Source organism: Mauremys mutica, chromosome 1, assembly GCF_020497125.1.
Source record: "Mauremys mutica isolate MM-2020 ecotype Southern chromosome 1, ASM2049712v1, whole genome shotgun sequence".
Lineage (NCBI taxonomy): Eukaryota > Metazoa > Chordata > Testudines > Geoemydidae > Mauremys > Mauremys mutica.
In genome coordinates this window covers 303,576,606-303,595,787 of record NC_059072.1, presented here as the reverse complement: position 1 = coordinate 303,595,787, position 19,182 = coordinate 303,576,606, and the positions used below count along the sequence as shown (strand labels likewise).

The window sequence follows — 19,182 nt, the reverse complement described above, 5'->3', positions numbered from 1 at the left end:
TAAAAAGGATATTTCAAATGTATTTGAGCAGTTTAGAACCTAAAAATTCATGCAGATGAGTTTATAAGACAACTTATCTGTACCATACTTTCTAGACACGATTAATAACTGCTTCTTGGAGCAGCCAGTCCTGGAACCCACAAAGGAAGAAGCAATTATTGATTTACTCCTAAGTGGAGCACAGGATCTGGTCCCAGAGGTGAATAGAAGCTGAGCCACTCAGTAATAGTGATGATAATAATTAAATTTAACATCCTTGTGTGTGAGTTGGGAGATACCCAAGAAGCTCACCACAATAGCGTTTAATGTCAGAAAAGGGAACTACACAAAAATGGGGGAGCTAGTTAAACAGAACTTAAAAGGTACAGTCCCAAAAGTGAAATGCCTACAAGGTGTATGGAAACTTTCTAAAAACACCATAATAGAATCTCAAATTAAATGTATACCCCAAATTAAAAAAAACCTAGTAAGACCACCAAAGTAGTGCCACCATGGCTAAACAACAAAGTAAAAGAAGCTGTTAGAGATAAAAAGGCATCCTTTAAAAATTGGAAGATAAATCCTACTGAGGAAAATAGAAAGGAGCATAAACTCTGGCAAATCAAGTGTAAAAGTAAAATTAGGCAGGCCAAAAAAGAATTTGAAGAGCAATTAGCCAAAGATTCAAGAACTAACAGCAAATATTTTTAAGTACATCAGAAACAGGAAGCCTGCCAAACAATGAGTGGGGCCATTGAATGGTCAAAGTGCTAAAGGAGCACTCAAGGAGGACAAGGCCATTGCAGAGAAGCTAAATGAAGTCTTTGCATCCATCTTCACTGCAGAGGATGAGAAGGAGATTCCCACACCTGAGCCATTCTTTTTAGGTGACAAATCTGAGGAATTGTCTCAGGTGAGGTCTAAATAGAGGAGGGTTAGGAACAAACTGATAAATTCAACAGTAATAAGTCACGCTAGATGGGATTCACCCAAGAGTTCTGAAGGAACTCAAATATGAAATTGGAGAGCTACTAACTGTGGTATGTATCCTCACTTAAATCAGCATCTGCACCAGATGACTGAGGATAGCTAATGTGATACCAATTTGTAGAAAATGCTCCAGAGTCAATCCTGGCAACTACAGGCCTATAAGCCTGACTTTAGTACCAGTCAAACTGATTGAAACTATAGTAAAGAACAGAATTATCAGACAAATGTATGAACGTGATTTGTTGGTAAAGAGTCAACATGGCTTTTGTAAAAGGAAATCATGCCTCACCAATTTATTAGAATTCTTTGAGGGCATGTCGACAAGAGTGATCTAGTGGATACAGGTGCTTCACCAAAGGCTGTTAAGCAAAGTAGGGAGTCATGATCAGTAACTGATTAAAAGATAAAAAACGAAGGTTAGGAATAAATGGTCAGTTTTCAGGCACCAATTTTGTGATTTCCCTGGGGGTGCTGGACCCTTGCTCCACTCCAGGCCCTGCTCCACTCCAGGCTCCAAGCCCCCACCTCTTCCCACCCCTGCTCCACCCCCACCCTGCCTTTTCCTGCCCCCGTTTCGCTCCCTCCCCCACCTTTTCCTGCCCCTATTCCTCCCATTCCCACCTAGCACCTCCTGCATGCCATTGAACAATTGATCATAGCAGGTGGGAGGTGCTGGGAGGGAGGAGGAGGAGCTGATCAGTGGGGTCTGCTAGTGGGTGGGAGGCACTGGGGGTGGGGGAGGAGCAGATCTGCACATCTGCCAGTGGGCGCCTAGCAACCACTATGTTTTTTTTGTGGGTGCTACAGCCCTGGGACCAGAGCTGTTCCGCATATTCATAAATAATCAGGAAAAAGGTAAACAGTAAAATGTGCGGACAATACAAAATTACTCCAGATAGTTAAGTCCAAGACAGAGTTACAAAGGGATCTCACAAAACTGGGTGACTGGGCAACAAAATGGCAGATGAAATTCAGTGTTGATAAATGCAAAGTAATGCATGTGGCCAACATAATCCCAACTATACATATAAAATGATGGGGTCTAAATTAGCTGATCTTGGAGTCATGGATAATTCTCTGAAAACATCCACTCAATATGCATTGGCAATCAAAAAAGCTAACAATGTTAGGAACCATTACGAAAGGGACAGATAATAAGCAGGGAACCTAGAAATCTGTTTTCCACAGGAAACCACAGAATTTGTTTTTACAGTGACTCTTTAGTTTATATTTTGTGAAAAAATAACCTATATTAACTAACTAAATTTTACTAAAAGTACCAGTGTCTCTTATTCAGTATGCGCAACCTCCCCCTCTTGTGGTTGATTTTTTGAATGTGCTTTAAATCTATGTACAGTGGAACTGCGTTTTATCTGAGCCTCCGTTATCTGGCTCTGACAATGGCGGGGCACAGGCGGCAGTTAGCAGTGGGCAGCCGGGGCTCCGGCAGCTAGTGGTTCGGTTAACATGGAGAGCCGGATAGTGGAGGCTCAGATAAACAGAGTTTTCCTGTATATCAATAAAACATTGTGTTCAACTGATACCTATGTTTTCGGTGGCTAGGGAAACTAAAATTCAGCATTTCATTTTCATTATGGAAAAATGTGGATTTTTATTTGGGGGCGGGGTTATCATGGAAAATCAGGATCCCTGATGAGAAGACTGAAAATATAATCCCACTATAAATCCACGGTACTCCCACACCTTGAATACTGCATACAGTTCTGGTCACCCCATCTCAAAGAAGATATATTAGAATTGGAAAAGATGCAAAGAAGGGCAACAGAAATGATTAGGGGTATGTAACAGCTTCCATATGAGGAGAGATTAAAAAGACTGGGACATTTCAGCTTGGAAAAAAGAGATGACCAAGGGGAGGATATGATTAAGGTCTGTGAAAGCATGACTGGTGTGGAGAAAATGAATAAGGAAGTGTTATTTACTCATAGCACAAGAACTAGGGGTCACCTAATGAAATTAATAGGCAGCAGGTTTAAAATAAAAGGAAGTATTTCTTAACACAACACACAATCAATCTGTGGAACCTGTTGCCAGGGGTGTTGTGAAGGCCAAGACTATAATCGGATTAAAAAAAAGAACTAAATAAATTCATGGAGGATAGGTCCTGGGTATCCCTAGCCTCTGTTTGCCAGAAACTGAGAATGGGCGATAGGGGATGGATCATTTGAGGATTGCCTATTCTGTTCATTCCCTCTGAAGCACCTGGGCATTGGACCCTGTTGGAAAATAGGCTACTGGGCTAGATGGACCATTGGTCTGACCCAGCGTGGCCACTTTTTTTTTTGTTTTGTTTATGTTCTTATGTACTAGAAAATGTACCAGTGTGACTAAATCAGTTTGAAAATGGGTCTTGTTAAACCAGTGCAAATTACTAATGTGGACACACTTAAACCAGTTGAGACCTTGTTTACTTATCTCAGTTTAGGTTAAATCTGTAACTTTTCAGTGCTAGCTAAATTGATATAAGCAATGATTTAATCAATCTAAGTATGTCTATATTAGGCGTTTGCAGTAGTTTAAATTTAAAACTTGATTTAGTTAATTAATCTGAACTTTTGTACTATAGAGAAGGCTTACACTTTTAAATTACATTTGGGCTTTACCTTCTGTAAGTGGAATAAGTGAGCATGCACCTTTTTTAGCATTAGGTTCCCAAATAACAAAATGGATAAATTAAGCTTAAGTGGTTCCTTAAGTAATCAATTCTGTTTGTTTCCTTTGTTTTGGTTATAGAGTGATCTTCTTATAGATAAGACATAGAATTCTCATCATTAGTATTTTTTTCATGGTAGCACTTAGAGCAGTGGTGGGCAACCACATGCGACCCGCCAGGGTGATCCACTGGCAGGCCGCCAGACAGTTTGTTTACATTTGCACAACCGCCCGCAGCTCCCAGTGGCCACGGTTCACTATTCCCGGCCAATGGGAGCTGCGGGAAGTGGCGACCACCGTACATACGCTTAGCAAGTCAGTCTCTGTCCAGAAGTTTACATCCTAAATAGACAAGACAGACACAGAGTAGGAAGGGAAACAGAGGTACAGAGAAGTGACTTGCCATGGTCACACAGCACATCCGTGTCACAGTTGGGTCAAATCACGATGCTTCTTCAAACTGTTTTAGCCAAAGCTAACTAAAATATTAGTTAAAGCCTTGTTTGTAAAAGTAGAATAAGATTCTGATGTGATAATTATAAATGTTTAAACCCATTCTTCCAAAACTTGTGCACTTAAGTATCTTGCTCCAGAGGGATTTTCCTCTCTATTGTTGAAACTAGCACAATAAACTGTGAGTGCATTGCTTGTTACAATTTTTGTCTAGGATCTTCTGTAAAGTTTTCAATTTATATTTTTAATAAAGATTTTCTAATATCTAGATGATTAAGATAGTTAAAGAATCAATACATGTTTCAGACAGTATACAAGAGAGAATGAAATGCTGCTAAACTTATGAAACTGATATTTTGATCAAGGAGATGAGTGATTTTTTTTAACGATGATTGCATGCTGTTTAAGGCTTAACTAATGATTTAGAAAGACATATAGGTGCTATCAGGGACAATGGAAGGAATTAAAATTATGAAACACTTATCCTTAAAATAGACAAACATAATGGGAAAGCTCTTTATGTAGCTTATCAGTCTTTTGGGGGGAAAAGCTGATTCTGAATGGTTATTACCTGAGAAGAATGGATTCAAGTAAAGCTTCTCTTAAATGGTATAAGATTCAAAGGAATAAATATATGAAACTTCCCTTTGCCACACCAAGATTGAGTCTTCTCTTCTAGTTTTAACAATAGTAAGATTCTTCTTATTTTTGTTGGTGGTGCAGAAGCCTCAAGTCCAGACACCCTGCCCGCACCCCCCAACTAGCTCCTTTCACTTGGTTTCTTTTGTGTCAGAACAACCAAGGTTCTTTGCTGTAACCCCATCTCCCAGGACTCTGTGGCAGCCAGGACTGTGAGAATTGTTTGGGATGCCTATATGTGCTTTTGGGGCCCAGATACAAAAAAATGTTGAGAACAATTGTGTTTGACCACGAGCAGAATGTGTGTGTTGGTTTAGAGTCTGAGTTTATAGCTATCATTTTCAGATGACTGCTTATGTTTGGGTTGTTCATAATTTTAGCAAGCATCTGTTTATCATAAACATTCTAATGTGCCCCAATCCTACTATCCAGTAGGTATCTGCAAATCTGCGGATATCTACTTTATACCCGTGGACCGTGTTTGCAGATAACAAATTGGATGTGGATATAAAATTTATATATTGCACTGGGCCCTAGGTATCAGAGTTCAGTGTTGAGTACAATTCTTTGGCATTAGAAAAAGATTAAAATACTATTTTTTTTTGTTTCCATAACTTAAGAGGCAGATAAGGAACTTCTGTTATTCCTGTCTCGTGGCATAAGAACAAGGAACTGTTCAATACAATTTAAAAAATGGCAAATTCAAAGCTGATAAGAGGAAACATTTTCACACAGTATGGGATTATTACATTATGGAACTTGTTGCCAAAGGAAGCTGTTGAGGCCAAGAATTTATAAGATTCAAAAAGAGATTGGATATTTGTTTTGCTATAAAAAATATCCAGCGTTGCTCTTAATGGCAACAAAAATGTTGACAGGGATATTAAACTTCATTCTTCAGGGTTAACCCAGTCACTAACCTACTGTCCCACCTCTGCCTAGTGCGGGGTTCATGCATCTGCTTTTGGCCACTGTCAGAGGCATGGTACCGGTGGACTAGATGGACCTTGGTTTGATCTCTTTCGACAATATCTATGAGTAAGGGCTGCAAAAATATGGTACTTTTTGCATTCAAATGTGACCTCTACCTAATCAAAATTCTGATGGTTCAAAATCTGGAAAACAATATTAACAAAAGATTATGGAGAATAACTGTTTTCTTGGTCTGTATATTGCAGTTAACAAACTTTGTAGCAGGTTCATGATAAATAACTGCTAGTGTGGCTCATAAATCATAAGACTAGAAAAGTCCCTTTGGGTCATCCAGTCTAAATCATTCCCAGTAACTTGTTCTGGCTTTTCAATAGCAGGGTTCCTCTGCTGAGCTTAATATTCATGTTCTCTGCCCAGTTGGTCCTCCTGTTATCAATACTTCCTAGCAACCTGCAATAAACATTTCCTTCCTTAATTTCAGGACATTATTGCTGATTTGCAGACCATCTGAGACTGAATAATTTATGCCCGTCTTTTAAACATTGTGTAATATTCTATTATGTTTTCTCCTCTGATGTTCACGTCTTTTTTTTCCCCCTGGATATTTTCTAGATGTTAATTCTTCTGTTTGATTTGTTTACTCATTCATTCTTTAGACTTAATTTTTCCTTTAAATATTTCCCTTTCTAATTAATTTTGTTACTGTTTTTAAGTAGCCATAAACTGAGCATTTTGAATGAAATATTGCCATCTAGTAAGTTCAAAGAAACAGTCTTGAGTTTGAGACACTAAACTATATAAAAAATGTAATGGGTCAGTTGACCACTCCAGCACACCAAGATGGAGAACCTCTAGATATACATTTTTCTGTTTATAGGAAAAAACACAAGCAGATTTTTGCTTGGAACATTTTGGTCCTAATTTGAATTTGAGCAATATTCTTGTTAATATCTAAAGCCATCTGTTACACAAACTTAGTACAGAACATTAATTTTTTTTAAATAGTTTATAGGGTGACTAGGTTTGGCCTTCAAGGATCAGGAGAACAATATTGAAAATGTATTTGCAGTGTTCTAGGAATGTTTAAAGAACATTCTGAATCACTTAGTTCCCCTGTAAAGTAGATGAGATTCTTCCAGTTTGTGCAAATGTTTTCATATCTTGTCAACACTCTAAAATCCAGTTACAGCAGGTCCAGTGAAAATGCAGCTGTCTCCAACCATTGTTTAAACATATAGTATAGACGGGATCGAATTATGTTGTAGTTGTATCCTCAAATCATGCTACAGCGTCGAACAATATTAAGAGAAGGCTGTCTTTAGAGTGATTTGAGGATGGGATTTAGTTCAATTTATACTGCAAGATGGAACTGTGTTGTAACTGGCTGGGACAGCCATGAAACAAAGCCCCATCTATGTGGTCAGTTTTGTACTGCAGACAGGATATTGATGAGAAATTATAATTGATATATTTTTTCCTTCACGGGTTTCTTGTTTGATTTTCTTCTTTCTTAAAGCTTTATAACCTTTGAATGAATTAAAAAAGTTCTTATTTGGAGAAATACAATGTTTGGATGTTACTGCCATGAACTGATATCCCTGTCTATAGTAGTAATAGTTGTAGTTTAGAGTATGTTCTTTTGAATGATAATTATAATAATTCTATTTGATGATAAAATAGCTCTCACTTGTCTGTATAAGTTTTACTTTGATGAACCATCAGTAGATCCAAGTGCTATTTTATTGGGATCATTTAAGTTGGAAGAGACTCTACAAACTTTTCAAAACGGGTCACACAGAGATTGCAGTTTAAGGCTGTACCATGCAGTTGCTAAAGCCTGATGTTGATAGACGCGTTTATATAATGTATGTGTGGAAGATGAATATGCTTTTCTATTCCAGGATGATCTAACAAACAACCATGGTTATATTCCAAACAGTCACATTAGTATATTAACGCATAAGGATATGCTAGCTGTTCCATAGTTTGCAATGAGTCACTAAACAAAGATTTTTCCCTTCTTTATAAATCTGGACTGCAGATTTCAAATAAACATTACATCATTTATCTGTGTACTCCTATCCAGCTGGTTTAAAATTGTGGCATGTAGACTTTCTACTGATCTGTGTCATATGTTCTTTATCACATCTAGCTTTTTGTGAACATCAAATCTTTCCATGCAACCATTCCATTGGAGATGTGGATGATTGTGCGCTGGACTGCTTGGTAGCCAGGTTGTACATTATTTCAAAGGCTTCTAATCTAGTCAGGCAGTTTTTCAAACCTTGATTGACCTGTTTTATTTCCCTATTGACCTGAAAATGATAGAAAAACATCTGTGCTTTAATATTGCTTCCCCTTCAGGAGCGCTTACAATTCCACATCCTCTAATTGAGGTTCATTATCAGACCAGTTCCCTTGGATTTTCTAAATGACTAGAAATAAACAAGCACTTGACTACTCTTGTGGAAGTAACCAGGGAAGTTAAGGTCACTTGCTGAAGTAATCAAATATAGCTCTCTTTTGATTTGTAAAACCATACATATCAGGAAACTCTTAGCATGTGTGCTGTTTTAAATATGCTAATAGAAAAAAAATCTATAGATGGGAATGACAAAAGATTCAAACTCTAGTTTTACATTTTATGATGGTTAAACCATTATTAAATAAGATTTGTAGAATGTTTTACTGTCTTGCCCATTGAGTCCCTAATGTCACAGATGACATCAGTTTTCATCAAGATGTCATGTTCCAGGACTAAGTTCATAGTTTTTCCAGCTGGCATCTCTGAAGTGCTAATTCTCCTTCTGAGATTGCTTCTGCTGTGTCCCCACTCCTTGGGGATTTGTGAGTTGTGGTCTTCCAAGGATATGGAGTCTGCAGAGGCAATGTAGTTGGAGAAATTAAGTTAGAGGTGAGTAGCCTTCCTTTTTACTGCTTATTCGTGGTGTACACCTCTACCCTGATATAACGCTGTCCTCGGGAGCCAAAAAATCTTACCGCTTTATAGGTGAAACCGCGTTATATCAAACTTGCTTTGATCCACCGGAGTGTGCAGCCCCGCCCACCCGGAGCGCTGCTTTACCGTGTTGTATCCGAATTTGTGTTATATCGAGTGGCGTTATATCGGGGTAGAGGTATAACTGGTTCTTGTCTTGTATGCTTTCATACTGCTAGGCTGAGCGAAATAGTAGTTTCCATTGATGCTTGACCTGGCAATATGTTTGTTCTGCCTTTTCAGAAGGAGCACAAATTTACTAACAAAAGTATGCTGGCACCACTTTTATATTAGTGATGCTTTTGGCAAGCAAGGAATAATTCTTTGCCAAGTTGACTGGTGCTTAGTGGGGAGGACGGGGACCTGCTGAGTGGGGCAGGGGAAACAGTCAGTGTTTGCCATGTGAGAAGGGGAAGAAAAACTGACCAACAGGAAAAGTTAAAACTTTTTTTAAAACATTAGTGAAAGCAATTTATATTTTCATACTTCTAATGTAATTTCTTCACAAATATTGGAAATTTTAAAAACAAAAAAAATAATGAAAACTGGTTTTTAAATACTAAGTGAGTGACTTGTATAGAGATAGTTATAATTATAAACTGATAAATGTATTAAACTTCCATTTAACAAAATTTGGCTCTTTAGACACACTGCACTGTCAATCAGTTTTGTACCCATACTCTCCAGTGAATAATTCCGTCCCTCTATATTGAAGCATTCCTAGTCATGCAAGCAGCCATTGTTTGGGATTCAAATCCAAAGCATTTGACTCCCTTAATAACTTATTTAAAGGTAAATTGTAATTACTCATTGGGATAATTCAGTGGGAGAGAGATCCTGTTGTTTTAAATAGACTAACAGGTCAAAGTTCATACTTACTATTTGTGATGCCTTATGAGACCTGACAGAAAAAGATAGGAAGATCTAGTCAACCAGTAAATACTTATTGGAGGAAACTGCAAAATCGTGGATATGTATGATCATGTTTGCTTTAGAATGAGCTAATAGCCTCCTGGGGATTGAATCTTGGAAAAGGTAAACTTAATCAGCCATTGTAGGTTATTTATCTCAAATGTACTGGTAGGAAACTGGTAATCCAATTAATGTGAGAGCCTACTCAGTACATGGACATAAGAAAAGTGAGATTGGCTTTCGGATGGAGAGGAGAATGATTTTGATACATAGTCCTTTTGCCATTTAACTATTTTGAAGGGAAAATGCAAACTTTTATTGTGCTGAGATACCTGTCTAACTCGCATGTGGGTTCTTTTTTCATTGATTGTTGACACTTTCCTTTTATTCCAATAAATTACTCCAATTGCCTTTTGGTACTTTGCTTTTTTTTTTTTCCAACTTGATTTAGTTGTTTAGAGTTTGACTTATCCTGTTAATTGATGCTCTGTCCTATTTGATGATGAGTTTGAGAGATTATTTCTATTCAGAACGAAGTCATGTGTTCTGAGTCTGTTACACATCACTGTCTCTTTCTGCCTCCATTCAAAAACAAAAGCAGATTCTCAAAACAGACTTTGGGCAAGTAAAGCAGTAATTGCTGCTTCTGCTTATCCCAAGGGTGGGAATTTAATCAGATGTGTACTGTGCGTACACAGGTTTCATATGTTGTTTATTCAGGGAGAGAGAACAAGACAATTCTGGCTCAAAACCAGGCGTTTTTCAGAGCTAATACACAGGGATATATTGCTAACTGTTCTCCAAAGATAATCTCCATTTTATGGGAACATGATTGCATCCTGACTGGGAGTCATCACCTATCTCAAACTGATTATTGAAGAGAGACTACTGATGGTTTGTGCTTTCTCTGTACAACCTACTTTTATCCTCTTGTTGTTCTTAGAGTTTTTGGTTGGGGAGATACTGCTTTGGGGAGTTTTTTGTTTGGTTTACTCTGCAATTTGGAATAAATACGGTGAGGGAAGAGTAGGGGGAAGGAAATGCATGGTTCAATGCTGGAAGCCTTGTAGACAATCAAGATTGCCTTGCTGGTAACAGACACGTCAAAAGGACCAGTGAGTTGTAGTTTTTCCTCCAGAGTGCCATCAATTGTGTTTCAGGGGGACCTGGCAACACTTTTTATTGCAAGAATGTATTTTTTTACTAATTGCATTTGCAAGTGTGCAAGCGGCTGGCCAAATGATTTTGTGAATCTGCGTGGCCCTTATGTGGGACTTGTGAAGGGGAGAAGAGGTTTATTTTGTGATCTTCCCTTTTCTGCGTACCTGCATAAGAGCCAGGCAGAATTGGCCCCTAAAAGTGAAGGTACAGCACATTTTTTCAAGGAGTTCATAATCAGACACGACAGTATGCTGAAGAGATGACATCAGGCAAGCAGAAGAGAGTGCCTTAATTTTGTTGTTTGCTTGCTTATGATTGTACTTTTTTATATGGTTCTTTATTTTTAATGTAGAAGAAATTGAGACAGTAGCTGGTGGTTGAAGAAATAATGGGGAAAAAGAGAAGTATTTGAAGGAGTAGAGGGGACTGTGTGAAGTTTGGGATTAGAGAGATGTTCCAGTTGTACATTGTTACACTGATAATTTTGAGGGCTAAGAAGTGTTTTTAAAGACTCAAACCTAAACTGAATTGTAATAATGCAGTTGTTTTCCATGGCATGTCTCTGTTTAAACTTATCAAGTAGTGCTACCTAGTGGCCAGTGAAATGTTTGCAATTGGGTTTAACCCAATAAAGGTAAGAACAGTTTAGTGTAACACATGAAAGGTATTGTCTGGGGGGTTCTGACAGGTGAGGGGCGTACTAGATTGTAAATACAATGTTCTTCTCACAGTTGACTGAACTAGATGAAATTGTAAATGAGGTTGGAAGTGGAAGATGATTTTTTCTAAACAGTAGCATCTATAACTACTGTACATACTGGAGAGTCCAATCTTGGACTATTGGATATGGAAATAAAATGGCCAGTATATGAATGAGGAATGCGGTCCTAAATATCCAGAAGAGAAATTCTTATAAGTATATTTAGACATGAAGCTATCACAGCATGATATTGTCTTTTTGCCTGTGCACCACAAGGGGGCAGGATTGTATTATGGTATGGATATAACTGAATACTGAATCCTTTGCAGGCATATGTTTGGGGTACTAAATCTTTATGGCTTATTTATAGGCAAGTATTACCATTACAGACTGGAAATAAGGCATAAAATTTTAACAGAGAGTGTAATTAACCATTGGAACAATTTACCATGGGGTGTTCGGATGATTCTCCATCACTGATTCATTTTTAAATGAAGATGGGATGTTTTACTAAAGATCTACTCTAGGAATTATTTTGGGGAAGTTCTATGGCCCGTGTTACACAGTAGGTAAGACTTGACAATCACAATTGTCTATTCTGTCCTTGGAATTGATGTATCTATAAATATCTAATAAACCAAATTTATTTTTAATGCGTCCTTAGAGTTGCTGATGTCTTCTGGAGTATTAGTTTTCTCTAAGCAGAAGCCTTGTCAAACAACTGATGCATATTTGTTTTTATTTGTCTTTTTTCACCCTTGAGTATGAATGATGTATGTGTGAAAAGAACATCTTACCAATTTATCAGATGCAACTGGTTTCTCTTTTACAGTTTCTGATTATTTGATCTCGTCTCTGCAGCCATGCAAATGCAGTGACAAATCTGTATGCTTGCTGGTGGGGAATGAACTGTAGCCACTGATTCCCAAAGAAACAGTTTCTATGCTAATGACCTTAGTAATAAAAATGCAAGGCAAGAGAAATTCACAGAATATGAGAAATAAGCAAAATTTGTGTATAAATAATTTTTCCATGAGATATTGGGTCCTTAAAGAACCTCTGACTCTGCAAGTCACTGGCATTTAGCGGGAGCAGGATCTCAGCCCTAAGATTGTCCATTAATTAGGAAAAATCTTAGAACTGCTTTGGAACCCTGACTACACTTGTAACTTTCTTATTGTGAATAACTGGAATAACTGATCTCTTAGCCATACCATGATTAAAGGGTAGACATATATTCAGATTGGTCCCTGAGTAATGGTAATCAGCTATTGGGCGTGTGGGGAAAGGGATAAATGGTGGTATTCTGCCAAGCGCCACTCATTTGTGACACTGTGAGATGCACTGCTCACAGTAGATTGTGCAGCTCTTCATAACATGATGATCCATGTGCTTGTGTCCTTTGCTCAGCAGTGAAATAGCTAACAGTGGTGACATTTAAATGGTCAGATCTAGGATTGAGTGTTTAACATTCACTGGAGATCTATGTCTGCAGACTCAGGCAGATGTCACTGTTTACGTTCAGCTCAGTTTGAAGATTTTCTGTTAGTGCTAGACTTCCATAGGGAACTGGGGAGGGCCTGAAACTTGTATTCTGGAGCAGCAACAGGGAAAGGGGGCGGGGGAGAGTACCAGATCAGGGAGCCACCATGAGTTTGAATTGTCTGCGTCAGATAGAGTCAGAGACATGAGCAGTAACAGCTCTTCCAAGCCCCTGGCTTCCAACAGGAGGAAGCTGCATGGGTTGGGATGGAAATGAAGCGGTCAGCTGCAGAGGAAAGGAAGGAGCTGTTGACATGACGATCAGTGCTTGTATCTCTGTGGCTGATCCCAGTATACCACTAACGTATATTAGAACTAAACAGTTAAGATTTCTGCTCCTGAGAGGCTAGTTGTACTTCTAATGAATATAGTGTTGCCTTAATTGATGTTGCAATGGAATATTAACATATTGAAGCTACCGTCTAAAATAATATGTTGTCCGGAGGAAGAGTGGGTAAATGATTCTGTCCATACCAGTGCGTATTGTGAGCAGGTCTGCTTTAGGCAATAATACTATTAAGTAAAGCTGAGTAATGCTATTCTGAACTTACTGTGACTGAGACACACCATAATACAAACAGAGGTAACCTTGTGATGCCATTAACAATAGTGCACTGAAATATACACAATGAGAGCCATGGCTTCAGTTAATTTAAATAAAGAGGCTTCTACCTCAGTGTAATCTTAAAAGTTAACTCCAGAGTAAAAAGCATTTTTTAGAAACAGAATTGTAGGTCTTTAGAAGGGTTCAGCCTGCCTGGGAATCTGATTGGCTGATTATCCAGGTGTTACATAATCCTCACATGCAGCCCTGTGGCAGCTTCTGAGTCACTTCTTTTTTCCATTATGCTCTAAAGGTAGCTTTTTAAAATGTGTTGCCCCTCAGTCTCTTCACTTTTTCAAACATATCCACACAGCCTAACAGTAATTGGTCTTAAAATACTGCATTGCTGTTTTACCTTCCGTATTACTGTGTGTGCTTCCCTGATAACAGTGGCAGTTTTACCTTATTATAAAGACAAATTAATGCAGAAGTGGAGGAATAAAAATTTTCATTTTTGGATCCTTAGAGAAGTGTTCATTTCTTCAACATATGGATAATGTGCATGTATAAATGTTTTGTGTTATAAACAGATGTGAATATTTTATTGGCAACTGAACTGTTACATTCCTTTTTATAATATACTTATTTGTGTAACTGGTGCGTGAAGGCGGTTTTGGGTACAAACACGTGTTACAACTCATTAGCTAATTGCTTTGAAAACACACACAATAGAATAAGTGGTTTTTATGGAATACCTTTTTAATTCCAGTAAAAAGCTTTTTAAAACACACTCCCCTGCTGCACTGTGAACACAACAGCATTGTGTGAGAACCAAAGTGAAACTGTCTAGACACTAACCAGTTTGCCCAAGATGAATGGAATATTAAAAGTCAAAAAATGGTGAAACATAAATTACTTTTAGGGCCAGATTTTCAAAACCATTCCTACTTGTTTGAAAACCTAGCCACTTGTTAAATTGTCTAAAGGTCTGAGCATCCCGCAACTCCTGTTGAGATCAGTGGAAGCTGGTGAGCATTTTATCTAGTTGCCTAAATGGGTGCTGAGTATGCGTGAAAATTCAGTGCTAAAAATATATTTTTAATTGCCTGTATCTTAGGCTAACACGTACAGTTTTGTTAACTTGTCCCCATTTAATAAAAATAAATAAATAAAAACATGAAAGGTGCCAGATTAACCTTCTGAATTGCCAGGGTCTTGTGTCTGTAGAACGTGTACATTACAGGAACCAGCAATGTAACATTTCCCATTTCAACCTTGTCTTCCAGTAAGCAGCCCTTTGTTGAATGCCTATTTCTGTCTCTGTGCCCACCCACTTTTTAGCTTGTATCCAGCTTAAACAAAGCTGTGATTTTAATAGTATGGGGAGCAGGTGAGGAGCGTTAAGTAATGCTAGTAACACACTTATACAGAGGGAGAAGGAGCCCAAGGGGATATTGATAAAAGACAGACAGGAAGGGAAGAAGAGGGAGGGAAAAGGTAGATTGGAGGGTGAGGGGATGAAGGCCAAATTCAGAAATAGAAATTTTAAGGTAGACAGACGGATAGAGTCTTAAGAATAGAATACGGGGTTTAAAAGAGGACAGTTATTTTATTCTGCAGTGGTGTCCAACTGCCGCAGTCATGATCAGGGTCATGTTGTTCTTTGTATGAATGTATGGAAAGACAGTCCCTTCCCCAAAGAAGCTAGTCTAATTTGAAATAAAATGTGAGTAACTATAAGAGACAAGTGGGTTGGAAATGAGGAGCAGTAATAACCTCACTCTGTTACCTAGGTAAGTTGCATGTGCAGTGTAACAGTTCTGAATCATGGTAAATATTTTTAAAATCAGTCTGACTGTCACACAGGCTAGTCATTAGCTACCTGATTTGACATCATGAAAAAGGAACAGGAGGATAGTGTAAAGGGTGGATCCCATCAATTTTGCATTTAAAGAAGTTGACTAGATGCTGGGTAGAGAGTGAGGAGGTGGTACAGTTAGAAGGAAAGGGTTTTGAACAAAGTGAGAGGGAGATGGTTGGCTAGAGGCAGTATGAGTGGAGTGGAAAGGAGAGTATAAATATCTCCCTTTTCCACACTTACTGATGATAACCAGAAGAATCCAAGATGAAAATGTCACCATTTTGATCATACCTGTTTGCTTATAAGTTAGAACCTTCATAACTTGGACACAGTCTCCTCTGCCAGGCCCTCTAAATTATCCAGTCTCTAAAGGCTGAAATTGTTGGCGTAGATTCTAAAATTATAAATGCTCAATGCTGTATTCACTCTCGGGAACCAGTAGATTTCCTGCTTAAATCTAAGAAGGCGTCTACCTCCAGGGTGGAAAAAGTGGATTTGAAGGGCCTTTCACCTAACAATTGACTTATTAGCGACATGTGTGTTGCTCCCAAGGTTCTGGAAGCACTTTAATTTATTGTTGTACCCAAATCCCAGCTTCTTCATTTGGAAGGAGTTGGCCTACATAGGATTCTTTCTAGACACAGCTTAGGCAAAAGGCCTTCCTTCCCCAATTAAGAGCCCAAGACAACATAGAAGATGACAAGGCATTCGTATGGCCTCTTAACAGGAAGGAAAGTCCAGTTATAGATAGGCTGAGTCAAGAAGTAGTAAACACTGGCAAATGGTGTTAGGAACAGTAAGTGGTGAGTCAAATCTTTCACGAATTGGGAAATGCTTGGGACATATAACTGTTTTCTCTGTCTCTGAACAAGTATTTATATGCTGAGCAAAAGAAGACTAGAGTTATGACAAAATACGCTTCTCCACTTTTTTGGAGGGTGCAGGCATGGAAGGGGTCCTATATGCTCTTCCTTAATTCTCTCTATGAACACTTTCCTGGAAAAAAAAATCAGAAAATGAGAAGGTTACACAATGGTAGAAGTCCTGTAATAGTTCTCTGAGGCAAATAGATTTGAGCAGAGGCTAGGTATGGTGCACTTGTATACCTTCTCCTGCTTTATTTGTCTAATGCAAGCCATAGTAATCTGTAAAGTATGCAGGATACAAATATACACGCTATGCAACGTGAAACAGTTTTAATGTTGTGGGAGAGATTTTAACTTTTGGAATTTTGTGACTCTTGTGGGCTTGACTTCTCAGTCCTTAATGTTGATAGCTGCATTGCATCTATATGTGCAAGGTTGCTGACTACAGTGAAGACAATAATTAGAGCTGGTGAGGAAGTGATTCCCCTCCGACTCCTCCCATTAAAAAAATTCAATAAACGGTTTATTTCACTGAAATTTTTCTCATTTTTCAAGGTTTAATTGAAAAACTATTATTTTTCAACAAAACTCCTGTACTTTTTTGATCCTTCTGATTTTTTGAAAAGATGTTTCCTATCACACTCACTTTGATGGAGAATGTTTGACCAGGTTTAACTGAATTTCAGCATGCCATACAAAAGTTAATCTTAACCCTGAGATGTTCTACCAAGCTTTATGAAGAAACGTCAACCTTTTAATATCTTTTCTGTGTTCACAATTTCCTGGACCCAGATGCAAGATGCGTCTCCAAAAGTTAAACATAAATATGTTTTTGGCTTCTGTCTAGAGCAGTCAAAATTCCCTACTTCATGCAGCTTTTTCTTCTAGAACAGGTTTCAGAGCCACTTGACAATATATTCCAATTGTAGTTTGTTTTTTTTACAAAGGACTGATTTGAATGGAAGTGGTTGAGTTAAGAATAGGAAGTTGATTTAGGTTTCAGAGTTTTGGGGGTTTTTTTGTGGCAGAGTGAGGGGGTGGTTGGTGCCAGAGGATTAGAACTTTTGAATTTGGTCAATTTGTTTGTTTTTTAAGTTTGATTTGTGAGAGAGCCTAGAACTTGTGTAGATGATTTTGTGAATTGAAATATGCTTGAAATTCAAAGGATCAGTTTGTCTTGAGTATCAATATGCAGTTCTTTTATCTCGGCATTCTTTATTAACCAGCAGTATGGTATGTAGTCCACTTATAGCCCCTATAACGCTCGCTGGTAGTGCATGAAGACCTGGTTGACTCCATAGGGCTGGCTCTCCTCCTTGTATCCAAATACTGTGACAAGTGCTCATCTTCTTTATTGTGAAGAAGAGCTTAGGATACTCCGAAAGGAGCTGGAAACGAGGAGAACCTCTACTTAGAGGCTACTGCAACATAAGAGGAGTAGAGGAAATAGTGTTGTTAGTGAGACTGGTGCTGCCAGCCATGAACAGAGCAGCAATGTTCAGAGAAGCAGGAAAACAAGAGGACTGGCTATCTGGACATCATATACAGGGAGAAGGCAAGTGGCTGGAAATCATATGCAGTGTTTGGTTCTGTTCTCCTTTCTAAACACTTTCCCATGTAATTAATATGTATCACAAGGCATTAATTATACATTAATTGCACATTAAGCACTCTCTCTGCTTGGAGAGTGTACAACCAGGCTTTAATTAGACAATACAGTTCAGTCATGGATAATACACTGGATACATTCAATCATAATGTGATGCTGATGTCATTATCACAATTGGCTGTTAAAGGTGACCTGCAAAGAAAAATGGTCTAAAAGTTCCCTTCCTTACCAATTCCTCTACCCTCACCTTGGGGAAAAATGACAGAGGCTGTTTCTATCTCCCCCCCCCCCCAACCCCTCCCAAACATTAGAAATTTAGGTCTTGTATTCCCAGGAAGACTTTATGGTACCTACATAAATGGTGAATTATGACTTCACAAATAAGGAGCCCAAAGACTTAGGGCTTTAGTACCTACCAGCAGAGTTAGTGTCAGCAACTCCCCTCCCTCCAACCCAAGTGTGGCTGCAGTTATACAGATATTAAAAAGCTTCTACTGGTATAGTTTATTCCAGTTCAGGAACTGAAATAAACTGCACCAACATAAGGGGCACCTTTATCCCAGTGTAACAGTCAGCAAAAAATTCACACCCCCAAACCAACATAATTACAACCTATTTTACACTGTACATTTGGAAGTGTAGATCAGGCCAATTGAGAGAGGATACCTTTTAACAACACTTTGGGGTTTAACACCTATTAAACTAGAATGTTGAATTAACATTTTGGACAAAGAATGTTTGTTAGCAACTTTATATCTTGCCCCTTCAGTTAAGTTGAGAGCTCATAATGTCCATGTTCTGAGATCTTCAGAAGAGCCTTCAGCAACATTAAAAAAATAAGACAAGTCTTAAATCCTTTGTTTTTAAATTAAAAGATAAGTTGAGGGACACCGTTTTTTGGTGGGGGAAAGCTATCAGGCCTTCTTCATATAAAATAAACCAAGAAAAGGCACAAGCCTAACACTTTCAAAATCCTTTGCAGATTACCTTTAAAATGGATGGAAAATGTATTTTAGGGATGAATTTGTATGAGGAGCTGCAGGGAATTCCTATTACCTTTTAGTATTAGTAAGGTGAAACAAACTTTGGTAAAACTAAGGCCTCATCTACAGACACTACCAGTATAGTGTTTACTATCGTGAATAGTCCCATTAGCTTCAATGCTACTATATCCAGTAGTAACTAATATAACCAGTGAGGCCATGTCTACACTACCATTTATGTTGGCAAAACTTCTGTATCTAAGGGTGTGGAAAAAAAACACGCCCCTGAGTGACAAGTTATTCTGGAATGAGTGGTAGGACGCACAGCGCTATGTCGGC

At 38.3% G+C, this 19,182-nt stretch overlaps 1 protein-coding gene across 4 annotated transcripts in view; it reads left to right on the top strand.

The window, feature by feature from the left end:
* The window catches only part of TSC22D1 (TSC22 domain family member 1), a 127,567-nt gene that overhangs the window by 62,963 nt on the left and 45,422 nt on the right, over window positions 1-19,182 (top strand). The window contains exon 1 of one of the 4 annotated variants that reach the window (XM_045013054.1): window positions 10,384-10,471. The exons of 2 other annotated variants lie outside the window; for them this stretch is intronic. Coding sequence is in view for 1 of the 2 variants with exons in the window: in XM_045013027.1 (XP_044868962.1) it covers window positions 15,283-15,317 (35 nt within the window). In the remaining variant the exon portion in view is untranslated. Of the gene's footprint in view, window positions 1-10,383; window positions 10,472-15,181; window positions 15,318-19,182 lie in introns of those variants that run through there. One more of the 4 variants, XM_045013027.1, reaches the window with a different exon arrangement.